Source organism: Euleptes europaea, chromosome 1 (assembly GCF_029931775.1).
Source record: "Euleptes europaea isolate rEulEur1 chromosome 1, rEulEur1.hap1, whole genome shotgun sequence".
NCBI lineage: Eukaryota > Metazoa > Chordata > Lepidosauria > Squamata > Sphaerodactylidae > Euleptes > Euleptes europaea.
The window spans coordinates 114,143,117-114,161,938 of record NC_079312.1 but is presented as its reverse complement, the minus strand read 5'-3'; the positions used below and the strand labels follow the sequence as shown (position 1 = coordinate 114,161,938).

Genomic DNA, 18,822 nt, shown 5'->3' with positions numbered 1-18,822 from the left:
ATCATACCAATGACTGCTTATTCAACTAAAGATAGCTGGAAACTTGAAGTTTGAAGTTTGGGTTGCTCTTCCACGAACAGGAGGTCAACCATAGTTCATATTTTTGTAAGAAGAATGTGGTCCAATGTATGCACTACTCAAATGGGAACAGAGACCTTTGTGCCCACATAAAGTCGCTCAGTACCTTAGCACTCTCCTGAAGGCCAGGGTTCACCAGCTGCCATACTGCAAAAGCTCTTTTTGTTCCTCAGCCTATATTTAGCAAAGAGAAATGGGGACGAGGCATTGTTAGTGGCTCACATATTTGCAATCTATATAAAGCCCCCTCCAGCCACTGCTGAGTAGCCAGGCTTCATAAAAGGGGTAGTTCCATTAGCACATTCCTTGGGGCACCTTCCTTGACCTGCTACTAATGTTGGCTTTCAGGACACAGGGGAGAGAAAGCTATTCTCCACTTGAGAAGTATCTGTATACAGCAAAGCAAGGCTGGAATTGTGTTGTGCAAAGTGTTTAATGCAATTATATAGAGCAGAGAGCAACAGGGAAGTGGTTAAAGACTTTTCATTTCTACATTTGGCTCTAAAAAGAGAACTGATCAGAGAGATGTATCTTTTAAATAAAAATTCGTGAGTCTGATTGGCATAGTGTGTAAGAATTAGAAGGAAAAAGACGGGACTTCTGGGTTCTGGTACCAGTAGTGAGGGGGAAGTATTATCGAATGCATGAGTGGACATTTGAAAAATTAGGCCCAGATCCACAATCTGTATCCATGTCTTATAGTCCACCAGTTCAGCTGTGATGTGAAGGAGGTTGTTGACTTTCACAAGAGGAGGACCTTTCTTACCAAGTCTGTTTTCACAACCTTTCAGATATTCATAAAACGTTTCTGCCCACCTATGATCTAATGCGATTAGAACTACTGGCCTAGAATTGAAAGACATTCTTGGGGGGTGGTCTTGGCATACAACCTGGCTTATGCTAGGTCGGGTCATTGGTCCATCTAGCCCTGTATTCTATTTTGATTTGCAGCGTCTCTCCAGACCAAGGAATGAACCTGGGACCTTCTGCATGCAAAGTATGCATTCCACCACTGAGCTATATCCATCCTATCCAGTTTCCAACATCAGTGTCAGAGCATGTGGCTTATGTGTATGCAATCCCAGTTTGAATGCTTAGAATCTACAGTTAAGTATCAAGGCTGGGAAAATCTGCACAAGACCCTTGAGAACTGATGGCACTGGTCTAGGTCATCTATGGAACTGTTTCAGCATAAGATCATAATTGGATGGATCTAGCACAAGAATCATGGCTCTTCTCCAGTTTCCCCTCTCCCCACCAGCAGCCCTTTCCAGTCCTGGGGAAGCTGATTCCGGGCTCACTACAAATTTGGGTTATAGGCTGGAGGTTTCTCCAGCATTTTGCAAAAAGGGACAGCCAGGCAACGGATGACTCATCCCACACGGTACAGCCCATGTTTTGTTAAGCTGGCAGAGAACAGGAAGCAGACAGGTTGGTTAGTGGGTTGGTTGGCTGATTCTCAGGTTGGCTATATTGTCCACTTCCATGTTGGTGTGTTGGCATACTGTGAAGCTAGCATCCAAACCCTTTGGTTGCCATTTTTGCTTTAAGCCTATCGTGAGCACATTCACCGTTTCTGGACTTGAGCTTCTCATTCTTTAAAATCCCCTCCCTCTCTTATCTCCCTTCTGCAGAGCAACGATGCCTCAGGGAATGCTTGGAACTGGTTGTACTTCATCCCCCTCATCATCATTGGATCCTTTTTTATGCTCAACCTTGTGCTGGGGGTGCTTTCTGGGTAAGTATGTTGCACAGAAGTCCTAAGTAGACTCATCTCTGTAACAGTCTTGTTTCGTAAGGCCATCACTCATAGCTAGGCTTGTTATTGCTATTCTGAGCCCTGCAAAGTATGTGAAGTTTAAATTACAACTGGAAATGATGACATCTGGATCCATTCCTGTCTTTGATCCATGTTTTTATTTTATTTTGCTCTCATGCCATTTCTGTGCCCCCCCCCCTTGTGATAAGGCCAAGTCAGCTAATGGAGAACCTTTAACAAGCTATCCTATCTCAATCTACAGGGAGTTTGCCAAAGAAAGAGAGCGGGTGGAGAACCGACGAGCATTTCTGAAGCTGAGAAGACAGCAGCAGATTGAACGGGAACTCAATGGCTATATGGAGTGGATCTCCAAAGCGGGTGCGCGCTCTTTCTGTGCCTTTCCTATGCATCCTCCTTGCTATACTTCCCTTCTTTTTTGAGAACCGTTCATCTCACCCTCTAGTTGAGAAGGACACCATTTATGAAAAGGACTGGTGTTTGCTTGCTTTCTTGAGTGGGGCTTTTGATAAATAAAAGCCACGATTTTACTTATTTCATTAAACGTTTTCAGAATTTAAAAAATATCTCAGCCATTAGGATTAGGCTGACCATATTTCCTTAAGACAAAAACGGGACATTGGGTAGGGCAAAAATGGGACGGGTTATGTAATATTAGTGTAACCCGATCAGAGCCCGTTTTCTGTGAGAATTTACCCAGCCATGCCTGCATGCAGCATAAAAAATGTTAGAGCAGAAGGAAACAAATGTTGGAAGTGTAATGAGGTGCAAAACGGGACAAAATTCACATTTTAATTAAAAAGACGGGACAGCCGGGAAATATGATAAAAATGGGACTGTCCCATTCAAAACAGTACGTATGGTCAGCCTAGTTAGGATCCAACTAAAGGAGGGATTTGAAAGGTTTATTCCCCCACCCCTTGAAAATTGGTTCTGAGAAATAATTTGGCTTTGCTTCTTTCAGCCAAGAGTTTATTTTCAGGAAAATAGCCTTTTGTGTACGAGGACCAAAAGAAAATAAACACAACGTAAATATTTTGCTATGGAAACATTTGATTCAAGAAATGTTTGGATTTTCTCCTGTGAACAAACACAAAATTTTCTTCAACTTTTGTGCACTGTTAGTCCTTTTACTTAATGAAGGGGCAATGAAATTACTTAATAAACTGGCAAAAGTATACAGACAGTTTAGGGATGCCAGGTCCCCCCCTCTTGATCAGCGGGAGGTTTTAGGGGGCGGGGCTGGAGGGTTAAGATGACATCACTTCCAGGTGTGCATGCGCACAATCGCTGCTCCGGAGCAGCTGGGTGTATTGGCAGGCAATTGCTCACCAAAACCACCCACCTGGCAACCCTAACAGACACTACACGACATAGCAGCACCGTCCTAAAGCAGAGTTGCACATAGGGCTGTTGGGGAAAAAAATCGGTAAAATTCGGATTCGGCAAAATTTGGCCCGTTTTTATTCAGAAAATGCCGAAGTCTGAACTCCCCCGCTTCGGGTCCGTGCAATTCGGCATGAGATCCAGAGTTCACGGGAAAATTCGGCCGAATAAAGCCATTAAAAACACAATGACTGGGGAAGGCAATAGCAAACCACCCCGTAAACAAAGTCTGTCTAGTAAACGTCAGGATGTGACATCACCCCATCAGTCAGTAATGACCCAGTGCATGCACAGGGGGACTATCTCTACTTTTAATGTAGTAAAATAGGATAAACACTGCAAGTCTACAATCTCACAGCTGGGAAAGGAGCCAATAAAACTAAAAAGAAATATAAGAGAGATAAGAACTTGAATAAACTTAAAAGGGCTGCAGGAGACAGACGTAAACAAGTAAAGCAAGCCCTAAACAAAAGCTAAAACAAGGGAAACTAGGAAATATAAAGTTCAAGACATGGAGCACAGCCTTGAAGCATCCTTCAGTATCACGCCGGAACCAGAACCCGATCAGCTTATGGTGTGTGAAGCCACCCTCTCAATTTATACATGCATGACTGATGAATTATTCTAATAATACCGTGTTTCCCCGAAAATAAGACATACCCATAAAATAAGCCGTAGCAGCATTTCTAAGCATTTGCTTAATATAAGCCATACCCCGAAAATAAGGCACCCCGGGGCTGGTGTGGAGAAGACCAGGAGGAGCCCAGCTGAGCAGATGCAGTCTCCCGCGGCTGCTTCAAAGGCCCGGCAACCAGTGCGCCCGGGGCTGGGGTGGAAAAGACCAGGAGGAGCCCAGCTCAGCAGAGGCGGTCTCCTGCAGCCGCTTCAAAGGCTCTGCAACCAGCGCGCCCGGGCCTCTGGGGGCGGGGAAGACAGGAGGAGCCCAGCTGAGCAGATGCAGTCTCCCGCGGCCACTTCAAAGGCCCAGCAACCAGCGCGCCTGGGCCTCTGGGGGCGGGACCGAAAGGGGTTGGTAAGGGGAGAACGGGAGCCGAGAGGGAGGACAGTTCTGATTCCCTCGGAATAAGACATCCCCTGAAAATAAGCCATAGTGTGTCTTCTTGAGGAAAAATAAATATAAGACAGTGTCTTATTTTCGGGGAAACACGGTAGTAGTAGCAGTAGTAGTTGTGGTAAGTGAGTTTGGGGAGAATTCCTTTAATGTGTATGTCACAGTACCCATAAGGCCACTGCAGAAAACTAGTCCTCCATTCATCCATGACTAAGGTGCTTTTGGCCTCCTGGCCGCTGTTTGTTTATATTTATTTTTAAAATGCATACCTCACATTTCTAGAATTTACCTGAGGTAGCTAACAGCATAAAATAAAACAATAAATAATACAATTTTAAAAGTAGATATATAATGATGACAGTATTTCAGTAAACTAAAACTTGAATGGTTATACATCATCAGTGTTTTAAGCAGCAACTGGTAATATAAAAATCTACATAAAAGAAGACAAAATTATAATTTAAGACATTTATAATGTGTTAGATGGATGGCCCCTGATGGATTTCTCAGAAGCTACGCTGGGTCAGCCCTGGTAAGCACTTAGAAGAGAGATCACCAAGGAATACCAGGGTCACTATGCGGATGAAGGCACTGGCAAACCACCTCTGTTGGTCTCTTGTCTTGAAAACCATACTGGGTTGCCATAAGTCATAGAATAAAATCATAGAATCATAGAGTTGGAAGATACCACCAGTCATCTAGTCCAACCCCCTGCACAATGCAGGAAATTCACAACTACCTCCCCCCACACCCCCCACTGACCCTTACTCCATGCCCAGAAGATTGCCCAGATGCCCTCCCTTTCATGAACTGCCTAAAGTCATAGAAACAGCATTGCTGACAGATGGCCATCTAGCCTCTGCTTAAAAACCTCCAGGGAAGGAGAGCTTTCCACTCCCGAGGAAGCCTGTCCCACTGAGGAACTGCTCTAACTTTTAGAAAATTCTCCCTAATGTCTAGATGGAAACGCTTTTGATTTAATTTCAACCCGTTGGTTCTGGTCTGACCTTCTGGGGCAACAGAAAACAACTCGGCACCATCCTCTAAATGACAGCCCTTGAAGTATTTGAAGATGGTTATCATATCACCTCTCAGTCTTCTCCTCTGCAGGCTAAACATACCCAGTTCCTTCAACCTTTCCTCATAGGACTTGGTCTCCAGACCCCTCACCATCTTTGTTGCCCTCCTCTAGACACATTCCAGCTTGTCTACATCCTTCTTAAATTGCGGTGCCCCAAATTGAACACGATACTCTAGGTGAGGTCTAACCAGAGCAGAGTAAAGCGATACCATTGTGTGATCTGGACACTATACTTCTGTTGATACAACCCAATATCGCATTTGCCTTTTTAGCTACCACATCACACTGCTGACTCATGTTCAGTGTTTGGTCTACTAAGACCCCAAGATCCTTTTTGCGCGCACTACTGCTAAGACAAGTCTCCCCCATCCTATAATTATACATTTGATTTTTCCTACCTAAATGTAGAACTTTACATTTATCTTTGTTGAAATGCATTTTATTGGTTTTAGCCCAATTCTCCAGCCTGTCAATATCATCCTGTATCCTGGCTCAATCTTCTACCATATTTGCTATCCCTCCCAATTTAGTATCATCTGCAAATTTAATAAGCATCCCCTCTATTCCTTCATCCAAATCATTTATAAGGATGTTGAACAACACAGATCCTGAGGCACTCCACTAGTCACTTCTCTCCAACAAGATGAGGAACCATTAACAATCACTCTTTGGCTGTCAACCAGTTACAGATCCACCTAATAGTAATAGGATCTAAACCACATTTTTCCAATTTGTCAACAAGAATATTATGTGGAACCTTATCAAAAACCTTACTGAAATCAAGATAAACTATGTCTACAGCATTCCCTTTTCTCAAAAAAGGAGATAAGATTAGTCTGACATGACTTGTTCTTGAGAAACCCATGCTGGCTCTTAGTAATCAGATCCATCCTTTCTAAATGCTCAAGGACTCACTGTTCGATGATTTGTTCAAGTCAGCTGCGACTTGACAGCACTTTACACGCATTATTTGTTAGTAGCTTTTCAACTTAGAAAAAAGCAGGTCAAGAAGTAATTTACAAAATGAAAGGATGCATGATCATTAAGTAACATTATTATTATATTATTACTCTTTAACAACCTCTGGGCAAATAGCCAGCTATTAAACAGTCAGGGAGAACCTGCTGTCTTGAGTCCTCCAGGAGTCCACAACACCTTACCCATTGACTGGCTGAAATGTGGATTCCTTGGATCCGTAGCAAATGTTCTCCATTCTATACCGAACTGTGATTATTTTGCCAACTTGTCTTACCTGTCTTGATGCCAAAGCTCAGCTTAATTTCAGTTAATTTTTCATAGAAGAAGTGATTCTGGCTGAAGATGACATAGAAGGAGAACCTCGTCACCCCTTCGATGGTAAGCCACAATCTTCCACCAGTAAGGCATGTGAGAGAATAGGTGGAGCATCCATAAAAGAAATCTCACAGTCCCATTGATAGGTAGGTCTGATCTGTAATAACTAAGGGTTATTATAGGAATGATTCTATTTAAACCGAAAGGTCTGTGACCATTCCCAATGAGTGTAAATGTTATATATAGAAAAACAGTGCAGAAATTCTGGCCTATCTTCATGGGGCACAGTCGGAGAAAGAGGGTGATAGCAGAGTGGTCTGTTGTCTATTCCAGAGAGCCAGTAGTGGATGGAGTGTTGGATTTAGAGATAATCATGTCTAGTTTGACTCTCGGTTGCAATGAATGTGTAGCAGAGTGATGCAAAGGGGCTGCTCAATAGACCTGGAGGATAATGTCCTTTTCTCTTGCCATGTTCCTATTGTTGGAGCTCTTCGGAGGGCCACAATCAAGAAAAGCAAGACAGACCTGCTGAACCCGGAGGAAGCAGATGACCCACTGGCTGACATCTCCTCAGTGGGTAGGTCAGATAGGCCTTGGGGGCAGAGGTTTGTTTGTAGAGCACACAAATTCTGGATTTGTGCACATGCAAGTGCTGCAGTTCTGATAGAGACCTTTCAGTCCTTTCAGTGCTGCACTTTCTAAGGTCGTTTATGCAGGGGAGTTTTGCCTGAGGTTCGTTGCTTGCTGGACCCACACTTTCCTGTTGGGAGTCTATGCACCAGCCGTCTCCAAGCTCAAATCAGGAAGTATTTGAATCCCTGTCCCTTGAAATGCTGCTTTATAATTGGCTGTAGTGAGAGAAAAGTTCATCCCACCCCCACCCCCGGAAACCCAATTGCCTCATAAAAAAGCATTTTAAGAAAAATAACAGAGCTATTTGAAAGGAATGGGTGGGTCGGGGGAGAAATCCAAGCCCATTTTTAAAAGCTTCATCAGGGCTCTGCTTGGGGCAGCTTACAATTAAAATAATAAGTTATCAATATGGAAACACCAAGCTATTGAAACAATCCCAGGGGCATAAACAGCACAAAACAGCTTTAGATTAAACTTGTCATCATCATCATTTATTTATTACGGTCAAAGACCAGCTTAGATTAAATTTGTCATGCATCTGCCTAGTGCAAGATATGGGACTGGAGATAGTTGGGATACTGTGTTGGATGGACTACAGGACTGAACCAGTCTGGCATGATCCACACTCTAACATCTTCCATTTCTCGGCAGGTTCACCCTTCGCTCGAGCCAGCATCAGAAGTGCCAAGCTGGAAAACGCCACTTTCTTTCACAAAAAGGAGCGGAGGTTGCGTTTCTATATCCGCCGAATGGTCAAAACTCAGGCCTTTTACTGGACAGTCCTCAGTCTGGTAGCTCTCAACACTTTGTGTGTTGCTATAGTACACTACAACCAGCCAGATTGGCTATCTGACTTCCTCTGTGAGTGCCGTAGCCCACATACCTTTATTAAACAGAACTGTAGACTTGAAAGGCTGGAGAGAGGGACCCTTACAATCATTTAGCCAACTTCCCTGAGTGATACAAGTCGTGAAAACTCTGTCAGTCTTTACTATAGAAACTCTCTCTTCTCTTCTCTTCTCTTCTCTTCTCTTCTCTTCTCTTCTCTTCTCTTCTCTTCTCTTCTCTTCTCTTCTTTTTTTGTAGCATAGCCAGTTAAAAAGGGTTTCATATGACTAGTAAAGCTCTCTGTTAAGCACTGCCATCTGTAAACAATCAGAATTAGCTTCCAACTCCAGGCTGCTTGTTTATGCTGACATGAAAGAAGCCTTTTATATACTCAAGTGACTTTTTTGTTCAGAAGGTGTGTTTTGATCACATGCTTTTCTTTTTTAGTCTATCTCATTGAATGTCATTTACGATATTCATCCTTCATTTTTCTCTTAATTCAGGTTTATGCATTTTCATTTTTTTCTTCACTTTCCCTTTACGATGGCATATTTTCCCATTGTTTAACATTTATCGTTTTCTTTTTATTTTATAATGGTAGCTAGTGTTTACTGAGAAGAGTCTCACAGCTAGGATTCAGGGAAATGTGTCTGACATGGAACAAAGCCTTAGGGTTTGTGCTTAAAACAGCAACAGAGATTGCGAATGTAAATTACTGTTATCCTTCCCTTAACTCTAGAAGGGGAAAGAAGATAAAGCATATCTGCATCACAGACTTAGAGTTGCCAGGCCCAACCTGGCAATCAGTGGGAGACTGGGGCGGCGGGTGGGGGGGAACACGTCTTGTCATGCCTCTCTATGAATTGGCCGAAACTCTATGGAAAAGCCATTGAGTTTTCAACAATTTGTAGAGGACTGACATCACTTCCAGGGGGAACTGATGGCCATTTTTTAAATTTTATTTTTCTCCTGTTGCCACTCTGGGTGGTGCTGGAAAATGCCAGCTAGGGGCAGATGATCCCCCACCAGGTGAGGCCTGGCAGCCCTGTACAGGCTTAAGCAGATTGTGTTGTCATTGTTTAAAATGTTTTATTAAGTGTTTTAAATAAATGAATAAATGGCCTCTCCAAATGGAAGCCTGGGAACTGTAGTTCTTGTGGTGAGCTAGGAATTGCTAACAGTGAATTCTCAGTACCCTCACCAAACTGTAATTTCCAGAATTCTTTTGAAGAAACTAATGACAGTTATTATTATTTTTATTAAACTGATACAGGTTTGAAGTGCATATACTGTATTGTCCGGCGTATAAGACGACTGGGCGTATAAGACGACCCCCAACTTTTCCAGTTAGAATATAGAGTTTGGGATATACTCCTCCGCAGCCAAGGCCCGCCCCTCGCGCGCTCCCCTGCCGCCCCCCTTCGCTCGCCTTTTGCACAAGGGTTGGGAGCCGAGCCGGGCCGGGGGGAGGCGGCGCCTGTGTCTGGAAGAGCCCCGCCTGGGGAGTTGGTCACATTCTTGGCCACGCTACAAGAGCGGAGCCAGACGCACCAACGCACAGGCGGGGAGGGAGGGAGGCAGGGGGGGCCAAGGAGGAGGAGGAGCGCGCAGCCCACCCGCCCGCATTCGCTCAGCCCCGAACCACCCTCAGTCTGGGCTGGAGCGCAACGCAGCTGTAGTCGCAACGCCGGAGCGGGTGGGCAGGAGCCAGGAGGTGGAGAAGGACGCAGGGAGAGCGGCCGCCCCGGCCAGCCGGCCAGCCAGCCGCCTGCCTGCCTTGCACCGCCGCCGGAGCGCGGCCGAGCGCTTCCCTCCGTGCGCCCCGTCGCGCCTGGCTCCGACTCCCAGCCGGGCAGTGAGCGCCCTCGCCGGGCTCCCCTCCCCTCTCTCCTACAGCGGACATGGACAGAGCGGAGGCGGCTCCCCAGGCAGATTCTCCACTCCAGCTCGGAAGTTTCAGCACCCGCCCTATAAAACGACACCCGGCGTATAAGACGACCCCCGACTTTTGAGAAGATTTTCCTGGGTTAAAAAGTCGTCTTATACGCCGGACAATACGGTAGGCCCCAAGAAGCTGCTGAGTAGAAACAGGCCTCGTTTTCACTTGGCTTGTAAGCCTTAAGAAGAAAACATCAAGAGATCAAGTCATGGATCTCCTAAGTACTGTGCAGCTTGGCCTTAAGAACTAGCCATGGAGAGAGAGATGATTCTTGGGTTCTGGTTTGGGCTCAGGCAGAAGGGTTGCTACTGGTCACTGTTTTTGTCCCCTCTGCTCATGTTTCCTTTCCTACACTGGGTTAGAAAATTTGGTGGGAATCTCTTCCTGTATTCAGCACTTATTACTGGAGCAGATTATTGTTGCTGTTGTTACTCGGTTCATTGAAAAGCAATCCAAGCTTGCTGTGATGCAGGGAAATTATCTCCTAAGCAACCCTTCATAGTTTAGGGAAGCATAAATGTCCCTTTGCCAAGGGACCCTTATATGGCGATGGGATGTGAGCGCTTTTTTAAGCCCTCAGAGATAGACAATACAATGAGAGGTACATTAATTCATTTCTGTTAGGGAAGGTTAAGAAAGGGATTCCTTAAGGGGCAGGAGAGGGATGATTTTGTGAGGTGGAAAACAAAGGGAGGAATGATTTGGTGAGGCAGAAAAGCATGGCTCTGACCCAATACCTGTCCCCTTGCCCTCCCCTTTCTCTCTCTGTTTTTTGTTCCAGACTATGCAGAATTCATTTTCTTAGGGCTCTTTATGTCCGAAATGTTTATAAAAATGTATGGGCTCGGAACGCGGCCTTACTTTCACTCATCCTTCAACTGCTTCGACTGTGCTGTAAGTCTGTCCAACATGGCTGGGCTTTTGTAACTGCCTGCGCTATTATCAGACGTAGAGCTACTTTAACAGACCCTGTACTTCTCTGTATATTTTAGATGGCTAGCCATTGAGTAGGTCAACCAGCAGGCAAATTCTACTGAGCATCTTTGCCCCAGATGTTGCATAGAATATCTCATGCCTTACAACAGGAACAACCAACCCTATCTTACCTTATGAAGCTACGCAAATATAATGCTGATAGTTCCTCACGCAAAGGGGACCTACACCTGTTGGGTCAAACCAACCATCTGCCTGTTACTTTAACTTTTAAAAATCTGATTAATCAAAACTATCTCCTACTCGGTTTTCTTTGTCATTGGAGATGCCGTCATGCAAGGATGGAGCAGTTACACATTAGATGTGCTCTTGTATTGGGAAACTTGGGTTGTCCATTTTGGACACTTAAGCTAAAACCACAGAGGCCAAGATAATAGAAGATTAAGAATGTGATTTCAATTTGTTTGTCTTAAAAATTGCTCCTGATCATAACCAAAGGCATGACTTTTCTGTACCTAGCTTATATTTTGAGATTTGGGGATTTATAATTTAATTGTGAAGAGAGTAGCCGTGTTAGTATGTGATGGATGGAGAGATGTGTACGTTAGCAGCATGTTTCTGAGCAGAAGTTAGGGTTGCCAGATGACTGGGATTCTAGAGGGTGTGTTGCCATTTGGAACAATACAGCTTCAAATGCCAGACACTAAACTCGTTGCTCTGTTTTTGGGCAGGTTATTATTGGGAGCATCTTTGAGGTGATCTGGGCTGTGGTGAAGCCTGGCACCTCCTTTGGGATCAGCGTCTTACGAGCTCTCAGGTTACTGCGCATTTTCAAAGTTACAAAGTAAGTTTATTGAGATAACTTCCACGGGTGTTTGGGGTCTGGCTTGGGTCTGAAAGCACAGTGTTGTTGTTTTTTAGAGCTTCCACATGGCATAGTGGTGTAGTGGTTAAGAGTGTGGTGTAGTGGTTAAAGAGCGGTGGTTTGGAGCGGTGGACTCTGATCTGGAGAACCGGGTTTGATTCCCCACTCCTCCCCATGAGGGGTGGACACTAATCTGATGAAGTGGATTTGTTTCCCCTGCTCCTCCACATGAAGCCAGCTGGGTGACCTTGGGCTAGTCACAACTCTCTTAGAGCTCTCTCAGCCCCACCTACCTCACAGGGTGTATGTTGTGGGGAGGGGAAGGGAAGGTGATTGTAAGCTGGTTTGATTCTTCCTTAACTGGTAGAGTAAGTCGGCATATAAAAACCAACTCTTCTTCTTCTGGCATTCATGTATCTTCTGTCTTTCCCCCCTGCTTTGTTGTGATCTTTCCTAAACCTGCTTTGCTACGGTTTTTCTGGAAAGATAGTCAAAGCGGGGTAGATGCCATGTGGATGGGCAAGTACAGATTTTTCCTGGTCCCATCCACACCACACCATATTCCCTACTGCAGTTCATTGTGGCTGCCATTCCTCCCTCCCAGTTACACCTTTTCCCCCCTTAATTGGTAATTGACATGTGGTGATAGCTTTCTAGTGGTGCAGTGAGGGGTAAGGGCAGCCACAAGTGATTGGGGCAGTGAAAGTGTGGGGAAACTGCCATGTGGATGCTTTCAGAGCCCTACTGCCATGTAAAAGCAACCTTAATGGCAGCTCAACGATGGATTCATATGAGTTGGCTAGTACCCAGAACTGTGTGCCATTTTCATGTTACTCTGTAAAAATAGTTTGTGGTAACTGTTGGTGAGAGCCAGTGCGGTGTAGTGGTTAAAAGTGGCAGATTCTAATCTGGAGAACTGGGCTTGATTCCCCACTCCTCCGCATGACCAGCAGACTCTAATCTGGTGATCCAGGTTGGTTTCCCCACTTCTCCACATGAAGCCAGCTGGGTGACCTTGGGCTAGTCACAGTTCTCTCAGAACTCTCTCAGCTTCACCTACCTCACAAGTAGGGTTGCCAGGTCCCTCTTCGCCACTGGTGGGAGATTTTTGGGGCAGACCCCGAAGAGGGCGGGGTTTGGAGAGGAGAGGGACCTCAATGCCTTAGAGTCCAATTGCCAAAGTGGCCATTTTCTCCAGGTGAACTGACCTCTATCAGCTAGTACCTGGAAATTGGCAGCCGTACTCACAAGGTGCCTTTTGTGGAGAGAGGAAGGGAAGGAGTTTATAAGATGGCCTGACTCTCCTTAAAAGGTAGAGGAAGTCGTCATATAAAAACCAACCCTTCTTCTTCTACTATGTGTTCTGTACAGGCATTTCTTGTAAACTGAAACTAGCCAAGCTATTGTCTTTCATCCTGACCTTGCAAGGCCAAAATGGTCATTCTCTTTTATTTTGTGTCCCCTGAAATGAGTGTTTTCTGTGTGATGCTTTGCCCTTGAAGGTGGGGCTCTCCGATCTAGCTCATGTGTGGATTCCCTTGGCAGGTACTGGGCTTCCCTACGGAACCTAGTTGTATCTCTGCTGAACTCCATGAAGTCCATCATCAGCCTCCTTTTCCTCCTCTTCCTCTTCATAGTCGTCTTTGCCCTTTTGGGAATGCAGCTCTTTGGGGGCCAGTAAGTAATGCAGCTCTTTAGGGCCCAGGTGGAATGGGGTGATAATAACCTTCCTTGTTACATTTTTTGTCTAACATCTTGTCTGGGGGCATTGCTGTAGTTATAACTGAACTTGTATTAAAGCAGAAATAATTTTCATCTTCTCATGCCAAGGTAGAAGTTAATAGATGCTCCTTATTCAAATCTTATGTAGAAGAATGTAAAATTTCCCCCAACCATCCACCCAGGATTAGGGTTGCCAGATCCCTCTTCACCAATGATGGGAGATTTTGGGGGCAGAGCCTGAGGAGGGTGTGGTTTGGGGAGGGACTTCATTGCCATAGAGTCCAATTGACAAAGTGGCCATTTTCTCCAGGTGAACTGATCTCTATTGGCTGGAGATCAGTTGTAATAGCAGGAGATCTCCAGCTAGTACCTAGGGGTTGGCAATCCTACCCAGGATCCCTGCCTATTTCCTAGAGGGCCCTGATCAAAAAAATTTAAATCAAAGAAGCCATGTGGAAATCCAAGAAGCTAGTATTCCTGTCCTGTTTCATCATGTTTTTACTCCACTATTGCCCCAAGAAACTCAGAGCAATGTACATGGATCTCCCCCTCCTCCGTGTTATCTCCAACAACCCTTGGGGCTATACACTAGAACTTCTGCTGATAGTGGCAGTGTTTCTGCTGGACTTGGAAAAGCTGTGATCTCTTCACACACAAACAGCCACTGTCCCCTTCTAGTACCTGTATTACATGCAGTAGAGAAGCTAGAAGTGGATGGCCTTGGAGCTTCAGGGTAGAAATGAAATTAAAATAGCACTGTATGACATTCATGTTTGTGTTGAATTGGTGTTTCCCCTGTGCAGGTTCAATTTTGATCAAGGGACCCCTCCGACCAACTTCGACACTTTCCCAGCAGCAATAATGACAGTATTTCAGGTATGGTGTGGAATGGGAAGGAGCCTGCTTGGTATATCCAGAGTCTGCCCTTTTTCAGGTTAAGACCTCTTTCTAACCTTCACATGGAACTCATGTAGAGTGGCCATAAGTCCATGGCTGGGTCCTCTATTGAGGTTGCACCTGCCTCTTCTACTTGATGTTGTTTCTTGACCAGTTTAGTTGAAAGAAGGGAAAATAACAACATCCCCTTCACAAAATATGGCAGGTCAGTTCAGGATGCTTGCTAAATTTTAGGGCTTTTTGGGTGGCAGAGCAGAGCTGTCTGTCTGTGCACAATTTGTATGCTTAGGATTGCAAATTTGCCACTGCAGGCAAAGAACTGCAGGCAATGATTTGGCTGCCTATTCTTTGCAGAATGGCAAAACGATATGTATTGGTTGACACTCCAGTTTTTCTGTTCTACATTGTATCATTATTTTGGAAGCAGGATTATTCATAATAAAATAATATATAGCCAGGAGCTCTTATGCAGGTTTATATCATGAGCACTATTTTGTTAAAAAAAAATTCATAGTGTATACTATATGTTTTATAAACCTCTTTTTTCTCTTCACTGTAAAGGTGTGCCCACACAAATGCTCTTTGCTTTATTCCTTTGAGTTCTGTTTGTTTATTTACAAAATTTATAATCTGTTTTTCTGCCCAGTCAGGGCCACCAAGGTTGATAACAATTAAAAGCAGAACATTATAAAACAGTTATAAAACCAATTTAAACCAAAAGTAAAGTACATATGTCAAAATACAGACCCAGCAATTAAAACATAGGGCAGGAGGGAGAGATCTTTGAGGCAACGACAATGAAACTACAAAAGCTTCACCCACTGGCAGATGACAGTAATAGAAGAGGACAGAGGAATATGCCTGGGAAGGGAGTTCCACAGTTTCAGTGTCATGACCGAGAAGGCCCTCTCTCAGATTGTCACCTACCTGACCTCAGAAGGTGGGAGCACCCAAAGCAGGTCCTTATTCATCATGTTTTTACTCCACTATTCCCCCAAGAAACTCAGAGCAATATACATGGATCTCTCCTCCTCCATGTTATCTCCAACAACTCTGTGGTATAGATCAGATTGAGAGAGGTTACACACCCAGCTTTCTTTCTTAACTGCCAATTAAGGCTCCACCTACTGCCCTCATTTCCCACCATCCAGTGACTGGTTACCACAGGGATAACTTACCATATTTGCACTCCTGGGGCAATAGTGATCGAGGAACGAACTGCCTCCCTTCCTCTGGTGCCCATTTTGAATAGTGTGTCCAAACAATGGAGAAGTAGGTGGTACGGAGAAAAACAATCAGCATTTAAATTAGTAAATCAGAATTTTAAATTATTAAAAGGAAAAAGTTCACATATACACTCTGCACAGCAGTAGATTGAGCAAGGGATACAAACATGCAATCTCCTGTCCTCAATTCTATACATGCCCTAGGTGGTCTTATTCTAAGACAGGCTTTTTAAGCTTAGAAGTTACAGTGATCTAAAAGTTTCGTATTACCTTGGAAACTTTGTCTGGGCAGCCAGCACTTTGTCTGCTCCATATGGCAATGGAGATGGTGCCCAGGTGTGACAACTCCTTCCTGCAGGTAGAATCTGCCAAAATGGACCTTGCAAAATGGATACCTTTCCCCCCATGCTAAGGGATTTTATCTTCTTTTTCTGTCCACACTCTCTATGGATCAAATCTTTATTTCCTGGACTTACCAGGAAGACCCTATCTAGCCTCCTGCATTTCAGTCTCAGTCATCTTCTGGGTGTGGGATTCCAACAAAGGTGTGTGATGGCCACTTCATTTTCTCCAGCTAGGTTGGCCACTTGCCCTTATAAAGCCTTGATGGCTCTGTATTCGCTAGAGCCATTGGCATGATGGATGATACTTGGAAGCAATTGACTTCCCCCCTCCTGTCTGTCTTCTGTGCACAAAAAAACCCCTTTTTAAAACCAAATGCGAGTTCTGTGCCGAGCCGAAGCCTCAAAATAAAATGCACTTCTCCAAAGATTCCATGAAAAATGTCCAGAAATTATTTTGAATTTATTAAAGATAGTGTTACTTTTCTTGCATGAGTCCTTTTGTAGTATTATCTAGGCGAGTAAATCTATCAGCATTGTGTCTAGTAGCTGAAATTTATTTGTTGTGTCTTTTAGATCTTGACTGGTGAAGACTGGAACGCAGTGATGTATGACGGTATCCAATCTCAGGGTGGTGTCAATTCTGGAATGGTGTTCTCAATCTATTTCATTGTACTGACCTTGTTTGGTAACTGTATCCTTTGTTCAAAACTTACAGTTGTTCTTATACTCTTATGGGACTACAGTGTGAACTTTGAGAGCAGAAGAAATACCTAGTGATTATACCAACATCAGGAGCCTGGAAGCCATAATTCCTCAGTAGTTCTCCTGGCTCAGTTTTTGACTTTGATGTTTATGGCAAATACATAATATCCCTGTTCCAATTTAGCAAGTGAGGAAATACATAGCCTGTTCAAATGGGGGTGGGGGGTAGGGGGCAGTCCATGAATGCATACAACCCAGAGACGGCATCTTAGTCAGTCAATAGTGTATTTAGTAGAAACTAAAAGTTATTGCAAGGCAGCCTAGTCTTGTTCTTAAGTCTTGAAATCATATGGTCATTGGGGACATCCATTCTGTAAAGAGTGTAATACACTGAAATGGAACTAAAGGGTGTGATGGATGAATCTCATCTTTCTCAAGTAAGCCTTGTAGGTTAAGTCGTCTGTGGCCTGGTCAAATCTTAGGGGAAAATCCCTGCAAGGGAAGCCCAGGCATTAAAATGCTCTTGTAATAGTCAAGTGGAGTTGCTATTAGAGTTGCTATTGCTTTGCCTTTACTCTCAACATTCAGACACCTTGCTCAACGTCTTCTTGGCTATCGCTGTGGATAATCTAGCCAATGCACAAGAGCTCACCAAGGTGAGACGACTTCTCCAGCATAAGTGCTCAGGGAACTGTAGGAACACTTTCTAATTGAATATGATGGACTGCATGATATTTGTTGGAGATAAGGAAAAGGGAGAGTCCATATTTCCGTTGAATAGGATTGTAAGTGAGTGGTGTTCAGTCAGAACTGGTAATAGTGACGTCATGGTGGAAGCTGTGACCAGGAGGTAGATTGTAGTTCCACTGGACAAGTTTCATCGATAACTTGTTCTGTAAGGGTATTCCTTGATTGAGGCATATATAAATGTCAGGCAGTCTGAATCACCACCTTTGAAGCACTAGAGGTTCCTGTGCTGGTCACTGCCATTCCTAAGGTCAGTGCAGCTGATAGGCCAAATCAGCAGTGACCGTGTCAGCACCTCATGCTACATGATGCTTCTTCCTAACCCTCCATTCACTTCCTGTTTCATATTAAAGCCACTAGAGGAAGCTGCTGTCTAGATGCATCCTATCTTTCCAGTTTATATGCTTGGAAAGAGACCATGTTTCTCTCTCTCTTGTTTTTATTTTACTTCCCTCCTGCTCTGCCCCTCTGCTGTAAATATACTGTGCAGATTACACAGGAAATTCAGCCCCTTTTCTGACTGGGGAAGGAATCAAGGCAACTGGTATGAAAGTGCCCATTATATTCACCTTAGTGTTGAAATTCTTCTCACATGGGCAGTAAATGGTCCTGTGGTCAGAGCAGCAGGCAGACTTCTGTTTTGTGATATTGGCATTTACTTAGCGAAGAAATGAACACCAGACTTCTTCATGATGGTTCGAGGCAATGGCAGCTGATTTGTGCTGTATGGGCTTCACAGGATGAACAAGAAGAAGAAGAAGCAGCCAATCAGAAACTTGCCCTCCAGAAGGCAAAAGAGGTAGCAGAAGTGAGCCCTTTGTCTGCAGCCAACATGTCGATAGCAGTGTAAGTGCCATATTGTTTGTCCTCTGTCCCACATGGCCTTTGGGTACTGTCTCTCACAGATACAAAGTTGGGCAGGTTTGCCCGCAGGTCTGATTCTCAATGATTGGTGTAACGAGAGATTCCCTCCCGCATCCTATTAGGGGATATGTACTAAACAGTTTTTAAAGCTTTGCCTGTGCAAAACTGATTAGCAGCAGAGTTTTCCAGGGTTTATCAACTAAAGGTGATTTACAACCTTTAACTCTGATGATACAAAAGAGTAGGGGGTAGGGTTCGGTTCTCTGAACTATTAACCAGCAAACCAGACAAAACACCTGGAGAAACTTCTTGTCTTTTATTGAGATAAGAAAACATTCTTTTTATTGAGCAAGACAGAAGTATAGGCATGAAAAAGTTAACCCTACTATGGAGATAAATGCTAAAATTATCAATGATCCTAGCATTGCTTAATCA

General features: G+C 44.2%; 1 protein-coding gene across 1 annotated transcript in view; it reads left to right on the top strand.

Moving 5' to 3' along the window:
* The window catches only part of CACNA1A (calcium voltage-gated channel subunit alpha1 A), a 259,565-nt gene that overhangs the window by 105,402 nt on the left and 135,341 nt on the right, over nucleotides 1–18,822 (top strand). The window contains exons 7-18 of the mRNA XM_056867234.1: nucleotides 1,713–1,816; nucleotides 2,100–2,215; nucleotides 6,694–6,748; nucleotides 7,167–7,264; nucleotides 7,972–8,181; nucleotides 10,869–10,981; nucleotides 11,752–11,864; nucleotides 13,431–13,562; nucleotides 14,411–14,483; nucleotides 16,648–16,765; nucleotides 17,365–17,432; nucleotides 18,263–18,369. Coding sequence (XP_056723212.1) covers nucleotides 1,713–1,816; nucleotides 2,100–2,215; nucleotides 6,694–6,748; nucleotides 7,167–7,264; nucleotides 7,972–8,181; nucleotides 10,869–10,981; nucleotides 11,752–11,864; nucleotides 13,431–13,562; nucleotides 14,411–14,483; nucleotides 16,648–16,765; nucleotides 17,365–17,432; nucleotides 18,263–18,369 — 1,307 coding nt within the window. The remainder of the gene's footprint in view (nucleotides 1–1,712; nucleotides 1,817–2,099; nucleotides 2,216–6,693; nucleotides 6,749–7,166; nucleotides 7,265–7,971; nucleotides 8,182–10,868; nucleotides 10,982–11,751; nucleotides 11,865–13,430; nucleotides 13,563–14,410; nucleotides 14,484–16,647; nucleotides 16,766–17,364; nucleotides 17,433–18,262; nucleotides 18,370–18,822) is intronic.